The sequence below is a fragment of the Hippocampus bargibanti genome, linkage group LG09 (assembly GCF_051943395.1).
Source record: "Hippocampus bargibanti isolate YZ-2025 linkage group LG09, ASM5194339v1, whole genome shotgun sequence".
NCBI classification, from domain to species: Eukaryota; Metazoa; Chordata; class Actinopteri; order Syngnathiformes; family Syngnathidae; genus Hippocampus; species Hippocampus bargibanti.
Window position 1 is genome coordinate 11520001 of NC_142742.1, and position 24000 is coordinate 11544000.

Genomic DNA, 24000 nt, shown 5'->3' on the forward strand with positions numbered 1-24000 from the left:
TAGATACCATGAGACAAGGACTTAAAAGCCTCCAACTGTGTATGTGATACAAAAAATCGCATGTTGAGATATCTGTAGACATACTACATGGGGTGCGGATATCATTCCAGAAACATTGATGGTTGTGAACCACGGCTAGCAACTATGCGTTCAACTAAAGCTATTCAAATTTGCATGTATTTATTTAAGAGAGGTTGAAAATAATTGTTTTGCTCATATGACTGAGCAAAACTATGCCGATGTCGCAATATTTTTTTTCAGCCTAGCAGTTTTGTTTGATGTTTGAGATATCCTGTCTCCCATTGGCGGCCATGCATGTCATTCCGAGGCCTTTAGTCACTCTTTCATACCACAGAGAAGATGATTGGCGAAGGATGGCAAAGCATCAATAATAGCTTCATAAAATCGCAATATTATTTGCAATTTTGCTAGTCCGACCTTTCTTAATTATGTCCAACTTTTCTTGAAAAGTCCGTCTTGAAAATGGCTTTAACAGTAAATCTGCAACCAAATCCATTTCTTCTGCTCCTTCAGTCATTGTGGCAACCCACAAAACTGCTATTACATGAACACAATATACGGTACGTATTTGCTTATGCAGCTCGCGATTGATAGTGTGCTAGCTCTGGCTAGTCTGCTCTTGTCACTAGCGGCCAGTAATAAAATCAGTTTTCGGAAACTATGATTGGCGAGTGAGAAGCCAATCATAGTTTGAAAAAAAATCTGACGTTCCCAGTGTCTGCAAGAAGGCGCTGGTACCCGTTTTGGGTTGCCAACTAGAAATCTGATTGGTTAAAGCAACAGCTTCCTCGACACATTTGAGGCGAGAGGACCCGCAGAACTAATTGTGAAGGCGTCCAGGTAGATTTCTGACCCTTGATGATGGCTGAAATGTGAAATGTGGTTAAATGCTTCAATACAAAACAACATGTCTGGACGCAATGCAACAGGGGGAAATTAATGAAAGGAAGCTGAAAGACAATTTGGAATTATTTAATAAGAATTCATGGACAAAAATAATTGACATGATTATATCTGTGATTTGGATATTTTTGGCCAGCAGAGAAGGCTTTTGAGGTCTTGACGGTCCGCCACTGCTGTCTACAGTGATTTGTATTTCCACAACTTTTGGATTTTAGAAATGACACATTTTGATATTTTTGTGCATCTTTAATTGTTTTCAACATGGTGGATTATTCAGTCATCATTCCACTTTTCTTTGTACCTATTCAATATGGAAATGCTGAAAGCAACTGCAAATGTCTCGTCATTTGATATAATTGATGACTTAAGACGAGGAATAATGTAACAATTTATGGGTCCTATCTGACCTTGAATTTGTTTCCAACGCTGATGAAGCTGAGTTTTCCCGCCTTGTGTTTGGAGTCCTTGTTAGTCGCTGAGGTCTCAAACAACTCTCGAACAAAGTTGTCCTTAGACTCACACACGAGGCTCTCCAAGGACATGTGGAGGGCATCATTGTTCTTCTCAACAAATCGAGTCTGTTGGCACAAACACACGCAGTCAGTATTTGACTGTCTAGAAAAAAAAATGCTACACGTCAGGGAAATAAAGCCGCATTTAGTGCTGTCTATCAATATACACGGCTGACAAAAAAATTACATTGATAACAACCTTCTTACAATAGCCGTTTATGATTGAGATTGAGGCAGAAATGAGAAGCTGAAGATTTGACACCCATTTAGAACTTGCTGTAATATTTCATCAACAACTCCAACCTGCATCGCTCACTGTTAATTTTCTTTTGTAGTTTTCACTCACACTCTTGTCCCTGTACAATGCATATTTATGATGGCGACGTCGCTCTATCTATTAGGCACTGTTGAAAAAATTACCGTTTCATAGCAGACAGCGCCTGCAAAGTGCCTGATAATAAAGCCTTCATTGTCCCGGAGATTCCGATGAATAGCCAGTTTGGACTTCCTGGGAACCTGGGAGGCACAGCAGCAGAGACACATCAAATGCACATCAAATCTATTGACAGCACTGAAACAAAAATGTAATGTTTATATTCTCCATAACTATTTAAGCAGGAAAACATTGTTTATCAACTGAATATTGCAATATTCAGTTGGTGCACTATTGATTGGGAAAAAAGCTACCGCAGTTGGATTGAATTCAGACAAAAATGCGAGTGCAAAGTGCTGTGTGCAAAGCCTGGTAGGCATAGTTCTTAAAAAAGGGCCATTAGCACCCATTTTGCTGCCTGGCAACCAGGTTATCTTCCATATGTTTCACGAGGTACACTTGAGCTGCATTATCTTACGTCATTATAATTATCCAAAATAGGGCAGTTTTATATGAGAACCTGCATTATTTGTACTTGTGAAAAATGGAGCGCATTTGGATCGACTCAAGTAGTGGTGGGTGCCTTGCAAAACAGGGTTTTTTTTACTTTGATGCCTGAGAAAGATACTGAGCCACAAGACGTTCCTTCCATAGCAACATATGGCATCATCATTATTCAGTGGGTGAACGAGGTGACATTAAAAGTGCTTTAAGTACCTTAAAGGCAGAAAAGCACGAGAAAAGTGAAGCCCATTTCCTATGCAACGAACCATATCTGATAACTTAAGTGGATATTAAAAATCAACCATTTAAGACTAACCATGCAGCATAGAACTGCATGATTTCTTCCAGCTAACTGATAATAATTAAAATTTGTCAATAACATATTATAAGGATATATCACAGTAGTCCGTCCATCCATCCATCCATCCATCTTCTGCCGCTTATCTAGGGTCGGGTCGCGGGAGCAGCAGCTTCAGCACAGACTTCCCTCTCCCCAGCCACTTCTTCTAGCTCGTCCTGGCGGAGCCCGAGGCGTTCCCAGGCCAGCTGGGATACATAGTCTCTCCAGTGTGTACTGGGTCATCCCCGGGTTCTCCTGCCAGTGGGGCATGCTCGGAACACCTCACCAGGGAGGCGTCCAGGGGGCATCCTCATCAGATGCCCGAGCCACCTCATCTGGCTCCTCTCTATGTGGAGGAGGAGCGGCTCGATTCTGAGCCCCTCCCGGATGACCGATCTTCTCACCTGGACACCTGACGGGGAAAGCTCATTTTGGCCGCTTGCATCCGGGATCTCGTTCTTTCGGACACAACCCATAGCTTGTGACCATAGATGAGAGTTGGGATGTAGATCGATTGGTAAATTGAGAGCTTTGCTTTTTGGCTCAGCTCCTTCTTCGCCACGACAGATCGGTACAAAGTCCGCGTTACAGCAGACGCCGCACCAATCCGCCGGTTGACCTCTCACTCCCTCACACCCTCATTCGTGAAAAAGACTCCCAGACACTTAAACTCCTCCACTTGATGCAAAATTTCCGCCCCGACCTGGAGAGGGCACTCCACCCTTTTCCGACTGAGAACCATTGTCTCAAATTTGGAGGTGCTGATTCTCATCCCAACCGCTTCACATTCGGCTGCGAAACGCTCGAGAGAGAGTTGGAGTGCTCCACTTGAAGGTCCCAACAGTACCACATTGTTTGAAAAAAGCAGAGATTGTATAGTGAGGCCACCAAAACGGAAACCTTCAACGCTTTGGCTGCGCCTAGAAATTCTGTCCATAAAGGTTATGAACAGAATCGGTGATAAAGGGCAGCCTTGGCTGAGCCCAACCCTCACTGGAAACGATTCCGACTTACTGCCGGCAATGCGAACCAGACTCTGACATCGGTCGTATAGGAACCAAACGGCCCGTATCAGGCGCTCCGATAACCCATACTCCCGAAGCACCCTCCACAGATCTCCACGAGGGACACGGTAAAACGCTTTCTCCAAGTCCACAAAGCACACTGGTTGGGCGAATTCCCATGCACGCTCGAGAACCCTGCCAAGGGTGTAGAGCTGGTCCGCTGTTCCGCGGCCGGGATGAAAACCACACCGGTCCTCCTCAATCTGAGGCTCGACTTTCCGACGGACCCGCCTCTCTAGAACCCCTTAATAGACCTTTCCAGGGAGGCTGAGGAGTGTGATCCCTCTGTAGTTGGAACACACCCTCCGGTCCCCCTTTTTAAAAAGGGGGACCACCACCCCGGTCTGCCAATCCAGAGGCACTCTCCCCGATGACCACGCAATGTTGCAGAGGCGTGTCAGCCATGACAGCCCCACAACATCCAGAGCCTTTAGGAACTCCGGGCAGATCTCATCCACCCCCGGGGCCTTGCCACCAAGGAGCTTTTTAACCACCTCGGTGACTTCAGCCACAGAGATCGGAGAGCCCACCTCAGAGTTCCCAGACACTGCTTCCTCCAAGGAAGGTGTTGGTGGACCAGAATTTCCTCGAAGCGGTCCGGAAGTCGGCTTCCATGGCCTCACCGAACTCTTCCCATGCCCGTGTTTTTGCCGTCCACCGAGGCTGCATTCCGTTTGGCTACTCGATACCTGTCAGCTGTCTCAGGGGTCCCACAGGCCATATAGGCCCGATAGGACTCCTTCTTCAGCTTCACGGCATCCTTTACTACTGGTGTCCACCAGTGAGTACGGGGGTTGTCGCCATGATAGGCACCAACCACCTTACGACCACAGCTCCAATTTGCCGCCTCAGCAAGGGAGGTATGGAACATGGTCCATTCGGACTCAATGTCACCCACCTCCCCCGGGACATGTGTAAAGATCTGCCGGAGGTGGGAGTTGAAACTCCTTCTGACAGGGGATTCCGCCAGATGTTCCCAACAAACCCTCACAACACACGTTTGTGTCTGCCAGGTCGGACTGGCATCTTCCCCACCAACGAAGCCTACTCACCACCAGGCGGTGATCAGTTGATAGCTCCGCCCCTCTCTTCACTCGAGTGTCCGAAACATGAGGCCGCAAATCCGATGATAGAACTACAAAGTCAATCATCGAACTGCGACCAAGGGTGTCCTGGTGCCACGTGCACATATGGACACCCTTATGTTTGAATAAAGTGTTTGTTATAGATAATTCGTATCGAGCACAGAAGTCCAATAACAAAACACCACTCGTGTTCTGATCGGGAGGCCGATCCTCCCAATGACGCCCTTCCAGGTCTCACTGTCATCGCCCACATGAGCATTAAAATCGCCCAGCAGAACAAGGAAGTCCCTAGGAGGAGCACTCTCCAGCACACCCCCTAAGATCTCCAAAAAGGATGGGTACACTGAACTGCTGTTTGGTGCATATGCACAAACAACAGTCAGAACCCGTCCCCCCACCCAAAGACGGAGGCAGCAACCCTTTCGTCTACCGGGGTGAATCCCAACGTACAGGCGGCGAGCCGGGGGGCAATAAGTATGCCGACACCTGCTCTACGCCTCTCACCGTGAGCAACTCCAGAGTGGAAGAGAGTCCAACCCCTCTCGAGAGGGGTTGTGTGGAGGCAAGCCCAACTATGTCTAGTCACAACTTTTCGACCTCGTGCACCAGCTCGGGCTCCTTCCCTGTAAGAGAGGTGACGTTCCACGTCCCAAGAGCTAGCTTCTGCAGTCAAGGGTCGGACGGCCAGGGTCCCCGCCTTTGGCTGCCGCCTAGCTCACAATGCACCCGACCCCTCTGGCCCCTCCCATGGGTGGTGAGCCCTTGAGAAGGGGGACCCATGTTTCCTCTTCGGGCTGAGCCCGACCCGGCCCCATGGGTGTAGGCCCGGCCACCAGGCGCTCGCCAACCAGCCCCATCTCCAGGCCTGGCTCCAGAGATGGGTCCCGGTGACCCGCGTCCGGGCAAGGGAAAACCAAGTCCATTTATATTTCTCTTCATATGGGGTCTTTTGAGTCATACTTTGTCTGGTCGCTCACCCAGAACCAGTTTGCCATGGGTGACCCTGCCAGGGGCATAAAGCCCCAGACAACCTAGCTCCTAGGATCACTGGGACACACAAACCCCTCCACCACGGTAAGGTGATGACTCATGGAGAGTCACAGTAATGTAGGAAATAAATGCTCTTATTAAGTTAAAGGGTATTTGTTTAGTGCGGAAAGGAACAAGCCTCTATTGAGGGTAAATAAGTAAATAACGACTATCGTATTTTACGGAATATAAGGCGCACCCCCAATGAATAGTGCATTTTCAAACTTTTTCCATGTACTGTATGAGGTGCACCGGACTATAAGATGCACCTTTAATGAATGAAAACAGTTTTAAAAATACAGTAAAGTCTCGTTATATCGATATCGGTTATATCGATAGTACCGCTTATTACGATACTATTTCTATGAACGCAAGGAGAAAATTACATGCGCGCAGGGTCGGATATATCGATAGTCCCGGTTATATCGATATTTTTTCGGACTCCCGAGAATATCGATATAACGACACTTTACTGTATAATACATAAATCAATATCAAGGTTTTCCCAATATAAGGCACACCACATTATAAAGGCGCTACAGTAGAGGCTGGGGTTACGCACCACTTCCACTCGTCGGTGGCTGCTGAGAGTAGTTGCGGGACCTGTTGTGGCTCAATATTAGTTCACATATAAGGCACACCTGTGTATAAGATGCAGGGTCATCTTTTTAGGAAAATTAAGGCTTTTGGGCTCGCCTTACACCCCCGGAAAATACGGTAATCTTTGGGCACACAAATGATTCGCAAGATATGAAGAAAAGCAATTTGCCCATAGTGAAAGGGCGTTTTTAACACTATGTAGGTATGCCATTGAAAAGATCTGAGTGCTAGCCGGTAAAACGTTTCAATTAATCTGAGAAACTGTTTACGAGTCCGGGACAACACTTATCCAAAGATTATACGTTCATGATTATCATTACCTTTTTTTCTTTTTTGTGTTTCAATGAATTTCTTTTAAAAGTTGAAGGGGTGGCAAAGGTGTAATCTAAAAGAATGTCATGCTTGCAAGGTATTTGCCTCAGTCACATAACTGCTCGAGCACATGAGCCTTGCAACCATAAACATGAATGGTGAGTTGATCTCTCATACCCCACAAATGGAAAAAAAGAATGATAGTAGAAGAAAGCAAGACGCATGTGTGTGTGTGTGTGTGGGTGTATGATGTGGGGAGGCAAGTAGTTAAGCTGTCAAACCGTGAGTCTGAAATGGTCTTTATGCTTGCTGTGAATGGCCAGGGCAAAATGTTGATCACTGGGCTGAGGAAGACGATTCTCTTCGTCCAGAATATCCAGAATACCCACCAGCTTTGCTTCGACAAGGTCTGCAAATAAGACAGACACACATCCCAAAGGCGAAAACCCTCAAACATTATACAATGCAATGAATCGTGTAACATCTATTAGAAATGTCCACTCAATGTGAATATTCAAAGCACACAATGTGTTCATCGGGATGCTCATTCAGTGTCATGGTTGAATTATTCATGTGACATGCTATGTTTGGAATATAATTTAATCGCCAAGGACCTCCCGGAAGTATTTGCATGAACAAGCACCTGCGCATGAATCCCGAAGACTGATGAGTGAATTAATGTGCAGCCCAAATGGTCATTTGCAAGTCATAAATGTTATTCACGGCTGTCAGTTAAACTCACACCTGAATAATCCCAGCCTTTGAAACACAAATCAAGATACTACACCTTGATACGCAGAGTATTTCATCCTATTAATTGTGGGATTTATTTGACATATGGGACAAAAACAAACAAGTTTGTATCATTTCGCCCATCTTCATGTGCTACTAAAGAATCTGATATAGCCACAAAGATTCATGACATGGTCTCCCTCCAGACACACGCTTCTCGGGTAATGAGAAATATGTTTACTTGGAGGAGTGAAAGCCTGGTACACTTTGGCCACACTGATGAACATCTGAGCAAAATAAATGGTCTAAAATTTAGACCATTTATTGCCTCCTGTGGTGTGTATGGTTAAAATGTGGGCTTTCCAAACAGTGCTTTCAGTTGTGTGTGTTGCAGTTTACATACAGTATCTTAACCCCCGAGGCATAGCCTCATTTTAACAGTGTCGTCAAGTGGCTTACTTTAATGTTACGAGACCACAAAGTAAAGGTTATATATTTTGTGTAATGTGCTTAATCCTGTAAGCATGACTGATTTATGGCATTAAAAAATACAAAATCAAATGACAACTATGCTCCAGAACAGATCGTAAGGTCCCTTGTTTAAAATCAGATCCAGGAAAATTAATTCCTGAATAAGATATCAGTAAAGCATCAAATGTGAACTTTAAACCACTGTCGATTGAGCCCAATTTTTATGTATAATTTGTGATAAATGAGTTGTTGATAGGGGAGTTAATATGATAGGGGAGTAAATACATATTGGATAAGATAAGACAGAAGACAGTATAAATATTACAATATTAAAAGATGAAAAAAAAATATATATATATATATATATCAAACAGGTATTTTTATATTTTCCCAAACTTTTTGTTTCCAAATAAAATTGCATTTTTACTTGAGAATATGCAATTTTGTAAAAGTGGCACTACTCAAGATGTGACTTTTTTAAAAAAATTTCCTTGCTGCCCTGACACCCTTCACTCTACAGAATGTTGGTGTTGAGTCCCCTCATGCCAAAATTGAAAGCGGACACAATTGAATATGAATCGTGACTAGTTCAAATGTATTAGGTTCAAAAGGAAATTCTAATTCAGTCACACTGTGAGGACGGCAGTGATTACTTTTACAGCAGCTTTTATTTAAATATAGCTCCTACGTGGATTGTTTCCGTGGTACCCACGAAATGAAAGCGAGCCTACCAATGGAGTCTTGGTTGTCAACATAATGGACTTCATTTACTCCCAGACCTTCCTTTTGATAGAGCTCTTGTTCCTGCACAAAAAGTAGTAGAACATGTATATTAGAGATTTTTCAAAGTGCCTGAAGTAACTTAAAAACTATATTCCTTTTAACTGAAGCCCTAGAAGAAAATCACATTAAGAGATCACAGAAGAAAAACAAGTCTCATCACATCCCCAGGGAAATTAGCATTCTAATTTTGTCGAGAACATCGGGAGACAAATACAGTGCAGCAAGGATGTCATCCACAATGCGTCCTGTCACAACACAAGAGTAAATAAGTTGTCACTTTGTGACATGACAGGGAAGGTTTCTGAGGTTGACTCAAACTTGCTGCTTATTTACCTCTTTCAGGATGCGCTCATTGAAGAACTGTTGTAATTTCTCATTGCAGTAATTGATGCAGAACTGCTCAAAGCTGTTGTGTTCAAAGTACTCTGAGGAAAAGGAAGAGCACAAAATGAATACATTTGACTTGCGTTTGAAAATTAACATGATCAAATGATGGATCTGACTGGTGTCTTCAAAGTGGAAGTAATTTAACTTTGTTTTTGTTTAACATACATATCTTACATTTAGGAGTGTCAAAGTGTTGTGTGTCATTCTGCCTTGACAATGAAATCCTTCGATGTCATTACCAAATTTATTCGGGAATCGTAAAGTGTCATGTGGAACGCCATTCCCGAATTAGTTCGGGTTTTGTTTTTTCCTGCAGGGGTGCTGATAAAACGCTGGTCAGACCTCTGGCAATGTTTTTCCTTTCCACGAGGGGGCAGCATTTGCCTTTTTTCCATGTTGGCGGTTTTTTACAGCTTCAGCTGTTGTTAAAGTGCTACATATATCAATATGTATGTATTGTTTTGCATTTTGTACAGCCACCCCCATTTCAAGCTCAGGTAACGCCAGGCCCATATAAACCCTTTTTTTTTCTGATGAAAGAAGAAAGTCTAAGGTTTCTTATGCTGCCTTGAATGTTTATGTAGTGCTAAAATTCAATATTCTGTGGGTCCTGCAATTTGAGTGAAAATCGCAAAAACCCTGGTACTGGAGTGGACACATTTCTGCACAACGCCTGGCAGCGAATGAGTTAATTACATTTTTTTTTATGACAGTGATAGTTTTCTACCCTTTGCATTACTTCCCATGGGAAATCTGTGTTGAAATTTAAAGCATTTCGAAGTGAATCATGTATCGAAGAATAACCAGGTTGTGTTCAACTTTGGATGGTTATTTGAACTTTAAAAAATGCTCAAAATCATTTGGAAGAATTATTCAATCATTTATGATTTGACTTTGTCTATGTACCAAAGCCAGCAATGTCCAGCACCCCGATGAAGCTTGAGGAGGACTTGAAAGGGAAACACTGGTTCACTCGTTTGACCACATGATCGAAGAGGCGGCTGTACACCACCTTGGCGAGGGCATCGCGGGCGTTGTTAGCTTGCTCCACCTTCAGAGGAACTCTAGAGTGACAACATGTGATGAAATAACTGACATCTTCATAGTGGGGCAGCCCGCTCTCCAGGAAACAATTTCTTTTTTCAATAAAGCTGTGTGAAAGAGTATCAGTTGTCGCTGTGTCTTTAGGTGTATTTTTCACAAAGCAGTCAAATTTTGCTTCAAGTATATTAACCAAAGATAAATGGAAAGCGGAGCATGGCACTTGACCTTTTCTCGACTTTCTAATGGCCGTTTTATCACATTTTTTTTAAACATTCATTATTTATCGGGGTTGACTGTGAGGACAAAGTGCATCCCCACAGTGACCCCGAGTTCAACTCGGATATTACTGTTGGGAGAACTGCGGGAATTTAATATTAATATATGTGCCATTTAGCAATCATGAATCTTTTTCACATTTTCCAACTCTTTTAAATTCCACACTCATTCAGATTTCTCAGGAAAAAAAAATCGTTCACTTTCTCCATTTTGTTTTAAATGTTGCAGGTCATATAAAAGTCATCCGATGTTAGAAAGATCTGACAAGCATTTTTATCCATAGCAATGTTTCACATCCCCTCTGGAGAGAGGATCAGCCATGAGTGATACAATAACAGCGTCCACAGCTTTATACTGCAGTCAAACTCCCCAAGGCAGCGTGATTCAGTCTGGGCCTTTATGACAAAGGCAGACCCCGTCTTAGACCTCCAAACAGGTTTTTTTTTTTTTTATATATGGTGTTGAAGCCACACTTGCCTGCCTCTTCAGATATCTGCTGCATTATTCATATGGGGGAAACACTTCCAGGCCAGGCCAGCATCTGGCCCTTTTCAAATATTAATCGACCAAGCCTGGTCCAATCACTCAAACACCACATCCCCAATGCATATACATGGGAGCAAAGCCAGTAGGGCCTGTTACACAGTGTACTGAATAAGTGATACATTGATAAAATACAGTAAGTATGACATCTGATGCAGGATGCAATGTGTGTCTTTCATAACTACTTGTGCACTTGTATACGTTATGTATGACACTCTCAAAGAGCATTCGTGTTCGATCAATCTTGTGTAATTACTTGAAAGCATTTAAGAAAACAACACAAATTCCTCTACTTTTTTTTTTACAAGATTTTACTATTCTTTCTCACTTTTACGAGCTTTGTTACGCACTCACTGCTTTCAGTTAAAAATCATATATCAAGCAGCCAACCACAATGCGTCAGTTCTTACTTGATAACTGTTCCTTTAGCGCCCCCTGCCGTCGTGAGCATGACCCTTGTTGTGAGGCTGACCTTCAAATCATCCTGATCCAGACCCAGCAGATCGGCGCAGTATTCCAGAGTCTGTCTGGATTCATTCATTAGAACGCAGCCCCCTATACAACATGGACACACCTATTACTGTATAATATAAAATCAGATAAATATGTTGACTTTGTTTCAATTTGACAGTGGATTGGATTATCTAAAATAATTCAATATGAATGAAAAATGTAAAAAAAAAAAAAAAAAAACACATTACATTCTCTTAAAATATATATGTAAATATCTACAACTGACCCAATTACGCCGAGCGTGTTCATATGAACACAGATAAATTCATTTAAAAAATCAAAATAAAATCAAAACAGAGTATCAAATAGGTTCAAGCGGAGTATATAATTAACAATAATACAATGATCTATAATTAACAATAATTAATGTGGCAAGAAACAACATTAATGCATTTCAAAATGAATTTATTTGGGTTCATATGAACACGCTCGGCGTAAAGGGGTTAACAACGATACAATGAACAATGATACAGCTATTTTATTTCAGTCTGAATATAAACTTCAAATCTTTCAAAATATATAATTGAATAAAAATTGAAATTGATCAATTGAAAATAAAACTCAATTTATTATGAATATAATGATGAATAATTTTGTGAAAACCGAAACAGGAGCCAGACACCTGAGCAAATAATGACTGCACTCATAAAAATAAACCATTAAAAGAAAAATCACGAACCTAAATTATTTTGAGATATAATGTAAAGAATGTACAGAAAAACACAGGGTGTCAGCACATTTACAGAGGATGTATTTAAATACATCCTCTGTAAATATATTTTGAATATTGTGTAAAAATATTTTTGAGACATTTGCCGTGTTTGTTATATATGGTACGATTGGTATGTGAAATTAGCATGAACCAACCGACTTTAGAGTGAGTGCAGCGACATGTGCATAGCAATTCATGCACACTACATTCTCTTTATGTAACATGAAATATTGAGCTTTTAACAAGCGTTTCCTAATTATTAAGGTTTCTTTTTAACAAGTTTGACATTATTTCACACAATTCTACAACAGTGTGGCTTTTAAGATCTTTGAACAAGAAACACAATGATCAAGTGCCATTCTTGAAGTTCATGTTCTATGCACTTCCTCTAGTCAAAACGCAGTATTGTGATTAACATTGCATTTATGGAATATAAATTGTGATTTGCAGACATATGTTTTGGACAATCAGGTGAAAATAGGGGCGCAATTGTCAACTGATTACCACGTGGTGGTGAGTTGCCTCTGATGGTGGGGAAGATGCCGATCCGAACTGGCAAACCCAAACATATTGCGAGGGTCTGTCGGGAGCGCCTGGCAGTTTCAATTCCCGACTCCAGCGGAGTTGCCTAACACAGTTACCCTGTTAAATTGAATACGGAATCTGTCGAACCTGAGCTACTTCCAGTTTCCTCAAAGTCAATGTTGCCGAGGTGCAAAACGCCAGCAACCACCCGAAACAGGTCCAGCTTCTCTGCGTCATCCAGACCAATCTTCTTCATGGCCACGCACATCCTATTAAAGTCACCATGGTCATCAAGAAGAGGGTCCTTGAGAGCGCCTAGTTTCACATGCTGCAGACCGAAGTGGAGAAAAAACTGATTAAGAAAATAAAGCATGTGAGGAATGCTTTCTATAGCAGTCTGCATCCAAAAGCGAAATAGCTCACAGCTAATACACTCCTTGCAAACGGACACACTGTTCTAAGCTGACAGCTCATGTAAAAAAAACAATGAAATAATGACCACAGTCTGCTTTACTAGGACGTCACTGTCAAGCACACGTCTCTAAATTGAAAATGTGTATCTGCAATAAAACCAGAAAAAAAATCTGAATAGGCACAAACAAACATGCAATTCTTCATGCTGCAGTATGTCTCTCAGAAAATAGAAGAGATTATACCAAAAATTAATAATAACAATAATTTAAATTTAAATACATCACCTTAGTGTCCTTTATACCATAAACATGATGCGGGATGGAGAAATAAATAATCAGCCAACTTCATTAGCGAGTCACCCAAGAAAACAAGATGTTAGATCGTGGAGAGATGAGGTAAAACAGAAATAATATTGATTACAGCAAAGCACATTAAGTGTCAATCAAGACTGCACCTGCTCACTGCATGCAAACATTGCACTCTATTTTCTAGTTATACAACTACGACAGCACACCATGAATCCAAAAATCAACTTCTCACCAAATTAATCATCAATAATACCCATTTTTAATCAAGAATAGAATTTACTCCTTTCACCAGCTATTGCTTTGCTCACTATTATTTTACTACATAACATAAACATTTAACACAAAATAAAATATTCCACCTGCTTTTGACGATGGTATACGATGTCATACAGACGCTCCCCGACTTACGAACAAGACACGTTCCGAACGGTAGTTCGTAAGGTGAATTTGTTTCTAAGTTGCTTCAGTGCTATATTTTGTTTGGAATGTATGTTTAAGGCTCTAATACGTATGTTTAAGATTTATAATAGTATGTTTAAAGCGTGTATAAGTAACCTGTATTGGTTTGTATTGAAAAACAAACATTTAATAAAATATATCCTCTATCAAGATATATATGTACATTTATAACTGGAGAGAATGCTACACATTACTACAAAAATGTTTGTATATACCGTTGTTCGTAAGTAGGGGAGCGTCTGCATTTGCATTTTCCGTTGTTTCGAAATATCCGATTAGACATCTCTTCAAGGATTCAAGTCAACAAAAGCAAGCGCGTTTTGCGTCATTCAGCGACGAGATTGAGCAAACGTACATTTTTACCATTGGTGCTGATACTGTGCCTACCATAATTTGGCATTTTCTCACCACTGTCAGTGAAACAATTTGGAAAAGAGAGCCGGCAGTTTTGTTTTTCTTTTCTTGCAAAGCAAATCCACGCAAGAAGTGAAACTGACTTTACCTCAGGACTCTTGCGGTTCTGCATGATTTGCTTATCAGAGTTGGTGCTTGCAAAATATCTGGTGCAGCCTCGGTTCAAATACTGCAACGAAGAAAGAAAATAATTGCAAACATTCTGACACAATTATCTGTGCTTAATTAAATCTCAATTTAGCATGAGCGCATTTCACAATTGCGGGAAAACATACGAGAGATATTCCTTATTGATTGTCGCCAAGTGAAAGATTTTCTCTCATGCCTGTTAATATTGCTTCTCACAGTTGACTGGAAGGCAGCACTGTGAAATAATTGCCTCTGTTGATGTTGCTGCCACCTTGGGACCTATTTTAATGACAAATATCTAAGAAGAGAGTATTTGGTCCTGTTGCTGTCGTTGTTTGAACAAGCAGGACATGTTGTGGCTGGGATGAGCATATTTCATATGCTCTATTATGTATGCACCCAATGACCTGATTATTGCATGAAATGATATTCAATTTACAGATCATCTCTTCCCCCAAATTTAGAACAAAAACCGATATGATGATGTCTCAAGCTGCATAGATTTGTGCGGGATTGCACCCATGCCTCACAGCGAAGAGATTCTGGGTTTGAATCTCATTTTACTGGAAGCGTTTCAAACTCTGGTGCACGAGGGGAGCTTTCCTACCTTTCCATCTATGCCTGCTGCAACACACCTGATACAAATGATCAGCTCATCAACAAGCTCTGCGAAAGCCTGATAACAGTTATGATCCTTTGACTCCTAAACCTTCCAAATTTGAAAGCCATGTTTGTTTAATTTATTTTCAGAAGTGCAACTCTGCCCTGAAAGCGGCTCCTAAAGTGTATTAATTTACCAGATTTTCCGCACTACAAAACACACCTAAAATTTTACAAAAATCTGACAATGGACCATATATATGGCAAACATTTTGAAATATGTCACTCATTGAAGGCGCACCTAATAATGTGGTGCATCTTATATATGGATTTTTTTTTTAAATATGACATTAATTGAATGTGCACTTTATAATCCAGTGCGCTTTATAGTCCGGAAAATCTGGTACTCTTTATACAATCTGATTGTAAATGTTTGTTTTTATTTGTTTGCCCTGGGATGAACTGAAGTCCAGTGTCGGGGTTAGGCCACTTCTTGTGCAAAGTTAGGCAAGAATAGAACAAGAACGGCGGATGAAGATATGATAACAAGGAAGCAGCCTCAAAGGAGGCCCTGAGAGTATTGGTGAGTAAATGTTCTGAAACAGGTCAAAGCAGGCTCTTCTCAGAAGCCTAATGAATAAATTTCTCTGCTGGCTATTGCCCAAACTCCTGAAATCACTAAACATCAGCTTTAGTGCGACACTGTCCCAGTCACAGATCTGGAAACATTGTTACTGCCGTCTCTTCTATGACACTTCTTAGTATATTATCTTTATGTGTGTGTATGTGTGTGAGGGTGTGTACGTGTGCGTAATCTGTAATCAAGCAATTCCTTTCATAACACAAAATGTACCACTCTGACATCTAGTGGACTTTCATAGAATTGCCAGTCTACACCCATAAAATGAGTGACTCCACCAGTTCAGTGGCAGTGTCGGACCATCAGGGCCTGCAAGGCCTTCTCTGCGGGCCTAAAAATATCTGAATCACAGACTGATGTTAATTATATTTTGTCCATGAATTATTATTAAATAATTCATAATTGGCTCTCAGCTTCCTTTCATTACTTTTCCCCTGCTGCGCTGCCTTCAGATGTGTGTTTTCATATTTAAGCATTTAACCGATCACATTTCAGCCATCATTTGTTACCAGGGTCAGAAATCTACCTGTACGCCTTCACAATCAGAACTTCGGGCCCAGTCGCCTCAAACCGTTGCTTTAACCAATCAGATTTCCAGTTGGCAACCCAAAAGGGGTACCAGCGTTTTCTTGAAGGCGCTGGGAACGTCAGAGTTTTGGGAAACTATGATTGCCAAGTCACTAGCCAATAATAGCAAATATAGTTTGTTGATTTAATAGCAGTTTATTCAATCCACAATGGCTGAAAGAGGAGAAAAAATGGATTTGGTTGGAGATTTACTGACTTACTGATTTATTGACTGAAAAAAATGCACATCATTATGAAAGATCAGTCAGTTATTTCCTGACTAATGGTACCCTCTAGTGGACTTGTAGTATATCAAAACACACTTTTTTCAGTCTGGATTGATTTAGACGTAGCACTACTGAAGGCCTAGCGATGAAATCCACGGCCCGCCACTGTCCAGTGGTAAATAACAACGATATATATGCCTCACTTGTTGAATAAAGACATACTGTACTTTTCTTTCAGTCATTTTCTCACAATAGAAATTATTCCCTATTTTTTTCTTATTGGCAGTGTGGCCTTAATGTTGTGAAGTATAAAATGACATTATCGTAATGCTAATGTGAAGAAGGAATACACTAACTCTGAAGCTGTCTGGTGAGTCGAGGTGCAGTTTCTTCTTGATGTCGTCAGATGCTCCGGCACAAAGCCTGTAGAAGATGTGGTAGTTCCTCTCGTCATTACTTTGCACACAAATCCTCGACTTCTCCAGCAAATAATGGGAAACAAATCCACCCACGACAGAATTCTGCCAACATGGGAGGAACACAACACACTTTGAAATAGCTGCTGACGCACAAGATGACAGGTTAAGCTAGACTGTTGCATCACCTTCTCATTGAAATGGATTTCAACAAACTTCCCAAAGCGACTACTGTTATTATTACGGACTGTCTTGGCGTTTCCAAAAGCCTCCAGTAGGGGATTAGCTGGAGGGGGAAACATATTGTACGGGTCAAGATCACACTGGCATTCTGGAGTAAAATGATTTCATTGAAGTTATCTTTACCTTCAACAATTCTCTCATCAATATCTTGACCACTTCCATAAGTTGTGGTCAGATATCTACAGAAAAGAGATGCAGTCAAAATGATGAAAAGGATGACGATGCAAACCAAAAGATGAATACAGAAAGCAGAGAGACAATATACTGTATATATTGTTTGCAGGGTACACTGCATTGTATATATTATATTATACACATGCACACTATAATATAGCATATTTTCCAGTGTATAAGCAGTGCCTGAAACTCATGACAAAAAGTTAGTGGACACCCGGGCAGACAACTCTGAAAAGTTGCCGGCCCGGCCATAAAGTTGCCTGCCCGATTTTTCACAACTTAAAACACATAAAGACATCTAACCGGCCCAAAAAAAAAGAAAAAAAAAACATTGTTGCGAAGTTTAAAGGTTTTTTTTTTTAAATTAAGGAAGTACCAACCACAAATGCTCCCTTGCCTAATTTATGGTAAAAGTACCTTGCTGAAAATTTTGCATCAGTTGCCATTTGTCATAATGGTGTACAATGCAACATGTGCGTTATGTTGTCGGCTCAAAGCGACGTGGACTCCGCTTTCTCAGCGGCTTTCAAAACTCTGAAGTACACTTTTCAGTCACGGTGTATTCCGAAGCAGGTTTCTGATTGGCTTCCGGTGCAGAGTATGCAAATTGCCATACGAACGTTCGTTTGGCAATTTGCATACTCGGCACCGGCAGCTAATTAGAAGCCTGCTTCGGACTACACCCTGACTGAAAAGTGTACTGTACTTCAGAGTTTTGAAAGCCGCTGAGAAAGTGGAGTCCACGCGGCTCGTAGCGTTTTGTTTGTAGCTTTTGCTTTATTGAATAAAACAAACGTTTGATTTGAAAAAAAAATAAATACATCACGTTTTGTTTCTTGAACGTTTTGAAAGTTGTACGCCCGACGTAACAGTTGTACGCCCCGGGCCACCGGACAGACGCTATTTCAAACACTGGTATAAGCAGCACCAGTATAAGGTGCACCCCCAATTAAATATGTCAAAATATCAAACTTGTTCCATATATAAGGCGCACCGGACTAAAAGGAGCACCGGACTATAAGGCGCACCTTCAATGAATGAAAAAATGTTTCCACAAATAATATATAAATATATGAAAGTTTCCCAAACGTAAGGCACACCACCTTAGAAGGCGCTTTATGGAGCAGAATGCTCGTCCACTGACGACTTCTTGAAAAGGAGTCAGTGGCTGCTGAAAACAATTGCGAGACCTGTTGTGACTCAATATTACTTCGCATATAAGGCCACCTTCGTATAAGGTGCAGGGTCATCTTTTGAAAGAAATTAAGGCTTTTGGGTGTGCTTTATACACTGGAAAATACGGTTCTACACTTACACATTCAAAGGCAGTCTGCATTAAACCTGGCTAAGTCGGGGTCGTTCAGGATCATACCTGAGAACGAACTTGGTATTTTCAGTTTTGCCAGCACCCGATTCACCAGAAACGATGATGGACTGACTTATTTTCAGGACCTTCATGTCTCTGTAGGCTTTGTCAGCTAATGCAAGTGAGGAAAAACACATCAGTCATTTCCGTGCCAGTAAAATGATTAGCAAATTTATGCTCTAGTAATTCTCAGTTGTGTGGCCTATTAATCATATTTCCAAGAATCAACATCTGGCTGTGTAAGGATTCCAAAACCCTGTCTTTTATATAATATGTGACTATAAAAAAAAACCAAGGTGGTCCAATATTGAAAGGAATCCGGTGATGCAGGTGAATTTCCAAGATGTTATTATTTCGATGTTTTTTTTCCGCCACAGGAAATGAAAGTGTAAAGTGCATCGGATTGTTCAAGGCTCAAACTGCGACCAAAACAAAACTTATTGTGAGCCATTTGTTCAACACAATATTTTTACTTCTAACAGTGTATTGACAATGTGTGATCGATCGCCCATTTGATCAAATAAAAGAATGTGTTAAATAATGTATATTTTATGTATATTGTACTGCTCATATTCTCATTGTTATTTCTGATTGAATCTTATTAGATGTCGCAGCGAGTTCCATTTCCAGTCATGTGGTGATCACAGCCTTGTTTGGAGCTATCTCAAAACACATGAAAGGCTACAGAAGAGGTTAAAACACTGTTTTTGTAATTAATATTTGATGGCTGATTTGAACTGATTGATTCATCTACAATAATTACATGTGTATTCTACGTTTTCAGATGGTTTGGACTTTTAGAGGCATATTTATTCTGCATATGCCATTTGTGCGATATTAAACTTTGGGAGTTCACTTGTCGCTCTTAAATCTGTGTTTTGAAGAACACTATATTTTTTCAAATAATGTACAGACTATTGCAAATAAAGTCCCAAAAGCTTTTCTTTGGTGGTTGCTCAAATACCTATTTTAAAAATCATTGTGTCAGGGATTTTCATCCATAGAAACTTTTTACTTAAAGCATGAGCTCTCACCAATTGCATAGACGTGCGGGGGCTGAGTCCCCAAAGACTTTCCCTTGTATGACTTGATGGCTTCAGGGCCATATAGTTTCGGGATGTCATAGTAAGGATTGACAGCTATCAATATATTGGCCACATATGTCTGTAAAAGAAAAAATAAAAGGCAGGTTAGAGGTGCCCTAACTTAAATGATGATACAAAGCTGCTCTCGAAGCCACCTTGACTTGTTTTCTGTGCCTTTCTTTTTCCATTTACCACCTGTCCCTCATTTGCTGAGTGAGTGACTGGGATTAGTATACGGTTTGACAGTCACTCTATCAAGTTTAGGTACCTGTCCTCACTATTCACCAACTGGACTTTGTTCAAGCACTTGGTAAGCTAAAAGAACCCTTTTTTCTAGCTTTTGCACACTATCGTGCCACGTTCTCTTACGATGCAAAAACTGAGCTCAATTGCATGCATACTTGGATGGTCACAATTGGATATTTTTCGACGCAATCACCCTATCAATTAAAACATGCGTTATATTATTTTGCAATTCACCGTTGGTATTGTTTAGGGATGAAAAAATAGATGAGTTGACAGTATGTTTTTTTTCTCGAAGATGTAATTACCGGTTGAGTTATTGTTTTGCAAAGTATACATTGCAAATGTTTCATTTTGATGAAACACAATAAACATCATCATTTTCGTTAAGAAGTACAGAAGTCATAGAATAATTCCTGTGATCAACGGGTTTAGACAATTTTAGGTTAATCATTGGTTCAGAACAATTATCGTATACAGCACAATAAAAGACACTTCGGACTTCAAGGAGCACCTTCAATGAATGGCCTATTATAAAACAGTTAGACATATGAAGGTCTCACCACATTACAAAGTGCATAGAATAGAAGTAACAATAGTGGCTACGGTTGCGTTATGCATCCACTAGATAGAGATGCCCTAAAGCGAACACAATACAATAGAATGCAGCTTTTATAGTTTTCAAAACTGCTGGAGCTCGAATTAGGTAGTTTACAGAACATATTAACTCATTCACTGCCAGACGTGCAAAAATATGTCCACTTCATTGCCAAGGTTTTTGTCATTGTCATTCAAATTCCAGGACCCAGTTTTAGGACTACTTAAACATTCAATGCAGGGTAAGAAACCTTAGACTCTCTTCTTTCATCAGAAAAAAGCGTCAAACTCCTAAATTATGTGGGTGTGGACTTACATGAGCTTGACATGAGGGCGTCTGTCAAAAATACAACCCAATACATACATATTGGTTTATATAAACTCTCAGTCGTACAGGAGTGTTACAACAATGAAAAGGTTTCTTCAGCCGTCATCTGTACTTCTTTGAATTTATATAGCGTATAAACAACAGCTGAAGCTGGAACAAAGTGCTAATATGGAGATAAGGGAAATCCTGCCCCCTTGTGGAAGGGTAAAAGACATTGCTGGACATCTGGCCAGCGCTTGATAGGCACCCCAGCAAGAAAAACCAAAACCCAAACACATTCAGGACCGATGCTGTACGACATATTTTGAATTCCAGAACAGATTCGGGAATGGCAGTGAATGAGTTAAAAACAATGTCCAACAAATCCGAATATTGGTCTATATACAAGGCGCAACGGAGATTTAGGGGCACTCTTGTTTCTTGAGAAAAATGAATGAGTTTAGGTGAGACTTACAGTGCGGATTTTTATTTTATTTTTAAGGAATTATAATTAACCGATTAGCTGTCAGTTAATCAATTAATTTTTACATCTCTACTGCTTGCGCTCCATTGTCAATAAGTGTAAGATGGAAGACATACATAGATATGTTCCTTTGAGTATCGGACTTTGATGTTGTTGAGTAGAGTGGCTTCATTCAAATACATCAGGGAGCCTGAAAAGACAACAAAAAACATGAACCTTTGGAGGACAAAAGGTCGCGAGCTGAACATTGAGTTTGACTCACAGTTGTCCTCTACATGTTTGTTGACATCGTCTTCTGCAGGGAAGACTTGGCTCATCGGCGCCAGGAATGTCTAAATGGGATGATATAATACATACTTCGGATTCAGTCAATTGGGCAGGATTTATAACTGATGAATCATGTCTAAAGTAAGATTGAAGGTTTAATTCATATGTCTAACTCAAGGCCAGGCAAGATCCAGCCCACCACCTCATTTTATGTTGCCCTCAAAAGAAAATCATGTGCGGCAACTCGTATAATTAAACATTTCACTGTCCGGTTCTGCAGCAATCGATTAATTGATAGACTAATTCCCCAGAATTAATCCAGGAAATCTTGGATGATTGAAACCATCTAGAGTTTGAATCATGCATAGTTTTACCTTTTACCAGATCAAATACAGTCTACTTCGCTTTATCAATATGAATAATTATTTTTTGGGTTCTTTCAGTAACTAATGACAGCAACACAATGTTGATTAGAGTGTTCGAAAATGAAGCAAAATTAAAAATAATCAAAATCCAATTTTATGCATGCATTATCATGAATCAATTAACTGGCTTTAATATCACAGGAATGGCATCTCGAGGAATACATTATCGGGCATGTGATATTCTCTCTTTATTGTGAAGTGTTAATGAGAATGAACTCAATTGAAGAAGCCAGCTGTGAGAGAAACAAGGGCAGACACGGTGCAATGATGAATAATTTGGTGTGAACCGTAACAGGATCTGAACACCTGACTGACTGAGCAGGCAAATAATGACTGCACTCTGTGCTGGGCCAGTGGGAACCAATAAAACCAAAGCATTATTAAAATTAATCAGACTCCAAATATAACAATTAAGCAGCAGGAGTACATGTGCTAGTATTCTGTCTGAACCCGTATAACACTATATAACCTGAATCCTCTTAAAAAGGTTAAAAAGTTTGGAGTTTGTCCATAATCTGCAGCGTGTGGGTGGGAAGGGGGATATCCCCCAAATCTAACCTGTATCGTGAATAAAGGCATCATTTATAACGGTGATAGTTTGCCCTCTGGAACAGATTCTTCATCATTATAAATTGATCTCAACGCAAAATGTAGTTTTGAATATTTGACCATGTCACAGATTAAAGCAAACTAACATGATTGCAGAGAAACAACAAGCAAAATGAACTGTATTTTCCGGTGTGTACCTGTAAGTCGCACCAGAGTATATGGTGCACCCCTTCAAAGTACAGGTAACATCCGACTTACGACCGGGTTCCGTTCCGACAAAACGATCATAAATCAAACGGTCGTAGGTCGAAATCCATTCAAAATGGCCGACACGAGGTTGATATGACAGGATAGTATACGATGTCAATCTGTTGTTTTTAAGTCCCGTTTTCTATTAATCACCATTATATTCCAAACTGCTTACAGTTCATTTATAAATTGTATAACTTTTAGTGTCATTTTTATCATTTTCTAATTCGTATTTTCAATTTTTATTACTGTTTCGGCGCACACGCGTTCTGCTGACCCAAATATGCACAGCTTCACATGCATGCGCGCTGTTGAAAAATCACTCTTCCTGCTAACGTAGAAGCCAGAAGAGGTCGCTCAACACACAAGCTCGGACTCAGGTGGAAGCAAAAGAGCAGTGCACAGTACAACAGGAGATGCTGGCGAGACGGTATCTGTACTGTATAACTACTGTACTGAGTGTAGTCACGCAGTAGATTGCTATGCGAGAGTGAGATGCTGGCTGGCCAAAACTGTAGTACGCGTTGCCGGCTGCTCGCACGTTGTGGTGCCAGGCGTAGTGTTAAAAAAAACTAAATGTGCCGGTCGTGGTCGTAAGTACGGGTGGTCTTAAGTCGCGCCAGTCGTAAGTTGCGCCGGTCGCAAGTAGGATGTTACCTGTATTTCCATGTATATAGTGCACCGGAGTAGAAGGCGCACCTTCAATGAATTACATGTTTTTTTCCAAATATAAGATACACCACATTATAAGGTGCTACAGTAGAGGCTGGGGTTACGCACTACTTCTCCGACAGTGTGAAATGGAGTTGGTGGCTGCTGACAGTAGTTGCAAGACCTGTTGCGGCTCAATATTACTTCACACACATGAAGTCTTTTTGGGTGCGCCTCATACACTGGAAAATACGGTACCATTTTGTTCCCATTTATTCACTTTGCACTGATGCATAGTTGTTGATCACAAAAAACAGACAGGAAGCAGACACCAAAATACAATTTGTGTACTCAATGGACTAACTTGGCTCATATTTGTGACAATAAAAAGAACATGAAATATGTCAAAGCAACAAAACTGACAAAGGAGCAGCATCCAGGCCGAGGGTTATGT

General features: G+C 40.8%; 1 protein-coding gene and 1 long non-coding RNA gene across 4 annotated transcripts in view; one reads left to right on the forward strand and one right to left on the reverse strand.

Annotated features, from left to right (window-relative positions):
* Positions 1-10100, forward strand: part of LOC148893669 (uncharacterized) — a 25352-nt gene extending 15252 nt beyond the window's left edge. The window contains exon 3 of the long non-coding RNA XR_016115945.1: positions 10028-10100. This is a non-coding gene — a long non-coding RNA (uncharacterized LOC148893669). The remainder of the gene's footprint in view (positions 1-10027) is intronic.
* LOC148893668 (unconventional myosin-VI-like) overlaps positions 1-24000 on the reverse strand; it is a 54244-nt gene that overhangs the window by 22821 nt on the left and 7423 nt on the right. For all 3 annotated transcript variants that reach the window (XM_089004053.1, XM_089004054.1, XM_089004055.1), the window contains exons 3-18: positions 21668-21737; positions 21522-21595; positions 19724-19853; positions 18696-18801; positions 17270-17325; positions 17092-17189; positions 16844-17008; positions 14413-14493; positions 12877-13057; positions 11390-11534; positions 10023-10180; positions 9063-9154; positions 8678-8750; positions 7025-7152; positions 1857-1952; positions 1332-1502 (exon numbers count right to left, since the gene is read on the reverse strand). In XM_089004053.1, the coding sequence (XP_088860179.1) occupies positions 1332-1502; positions 1857-1952; positions 7025-7152; positions 8678-8750; positions 9063-9154; positions 10023-10180; positions 11390-11534; positions 12877-13057; positions 14413-14493; positions 16844-17008; positions 17092-17189; positions 17270-17325; positions 18696-18801; positions 19724-19853; positions 21522-21595; positions 21668-21737 (1824 nt within the window). The remainder of the gene's footprint in view (positions 1-1331; positions 1503-1856; positions 1953-7024; positions 7153-8677; positions 8751-9062; positions 9155-10022; positions 10181-11389; positions 11535-12876; positions 13058-14412; positions 14494-16843; positions 17009-17091; positions 17190-17269; positions 17326-18695; positions 18802-19723; positions 19854-21521; positions 21596-21667; positions 21738-24000) is intronic.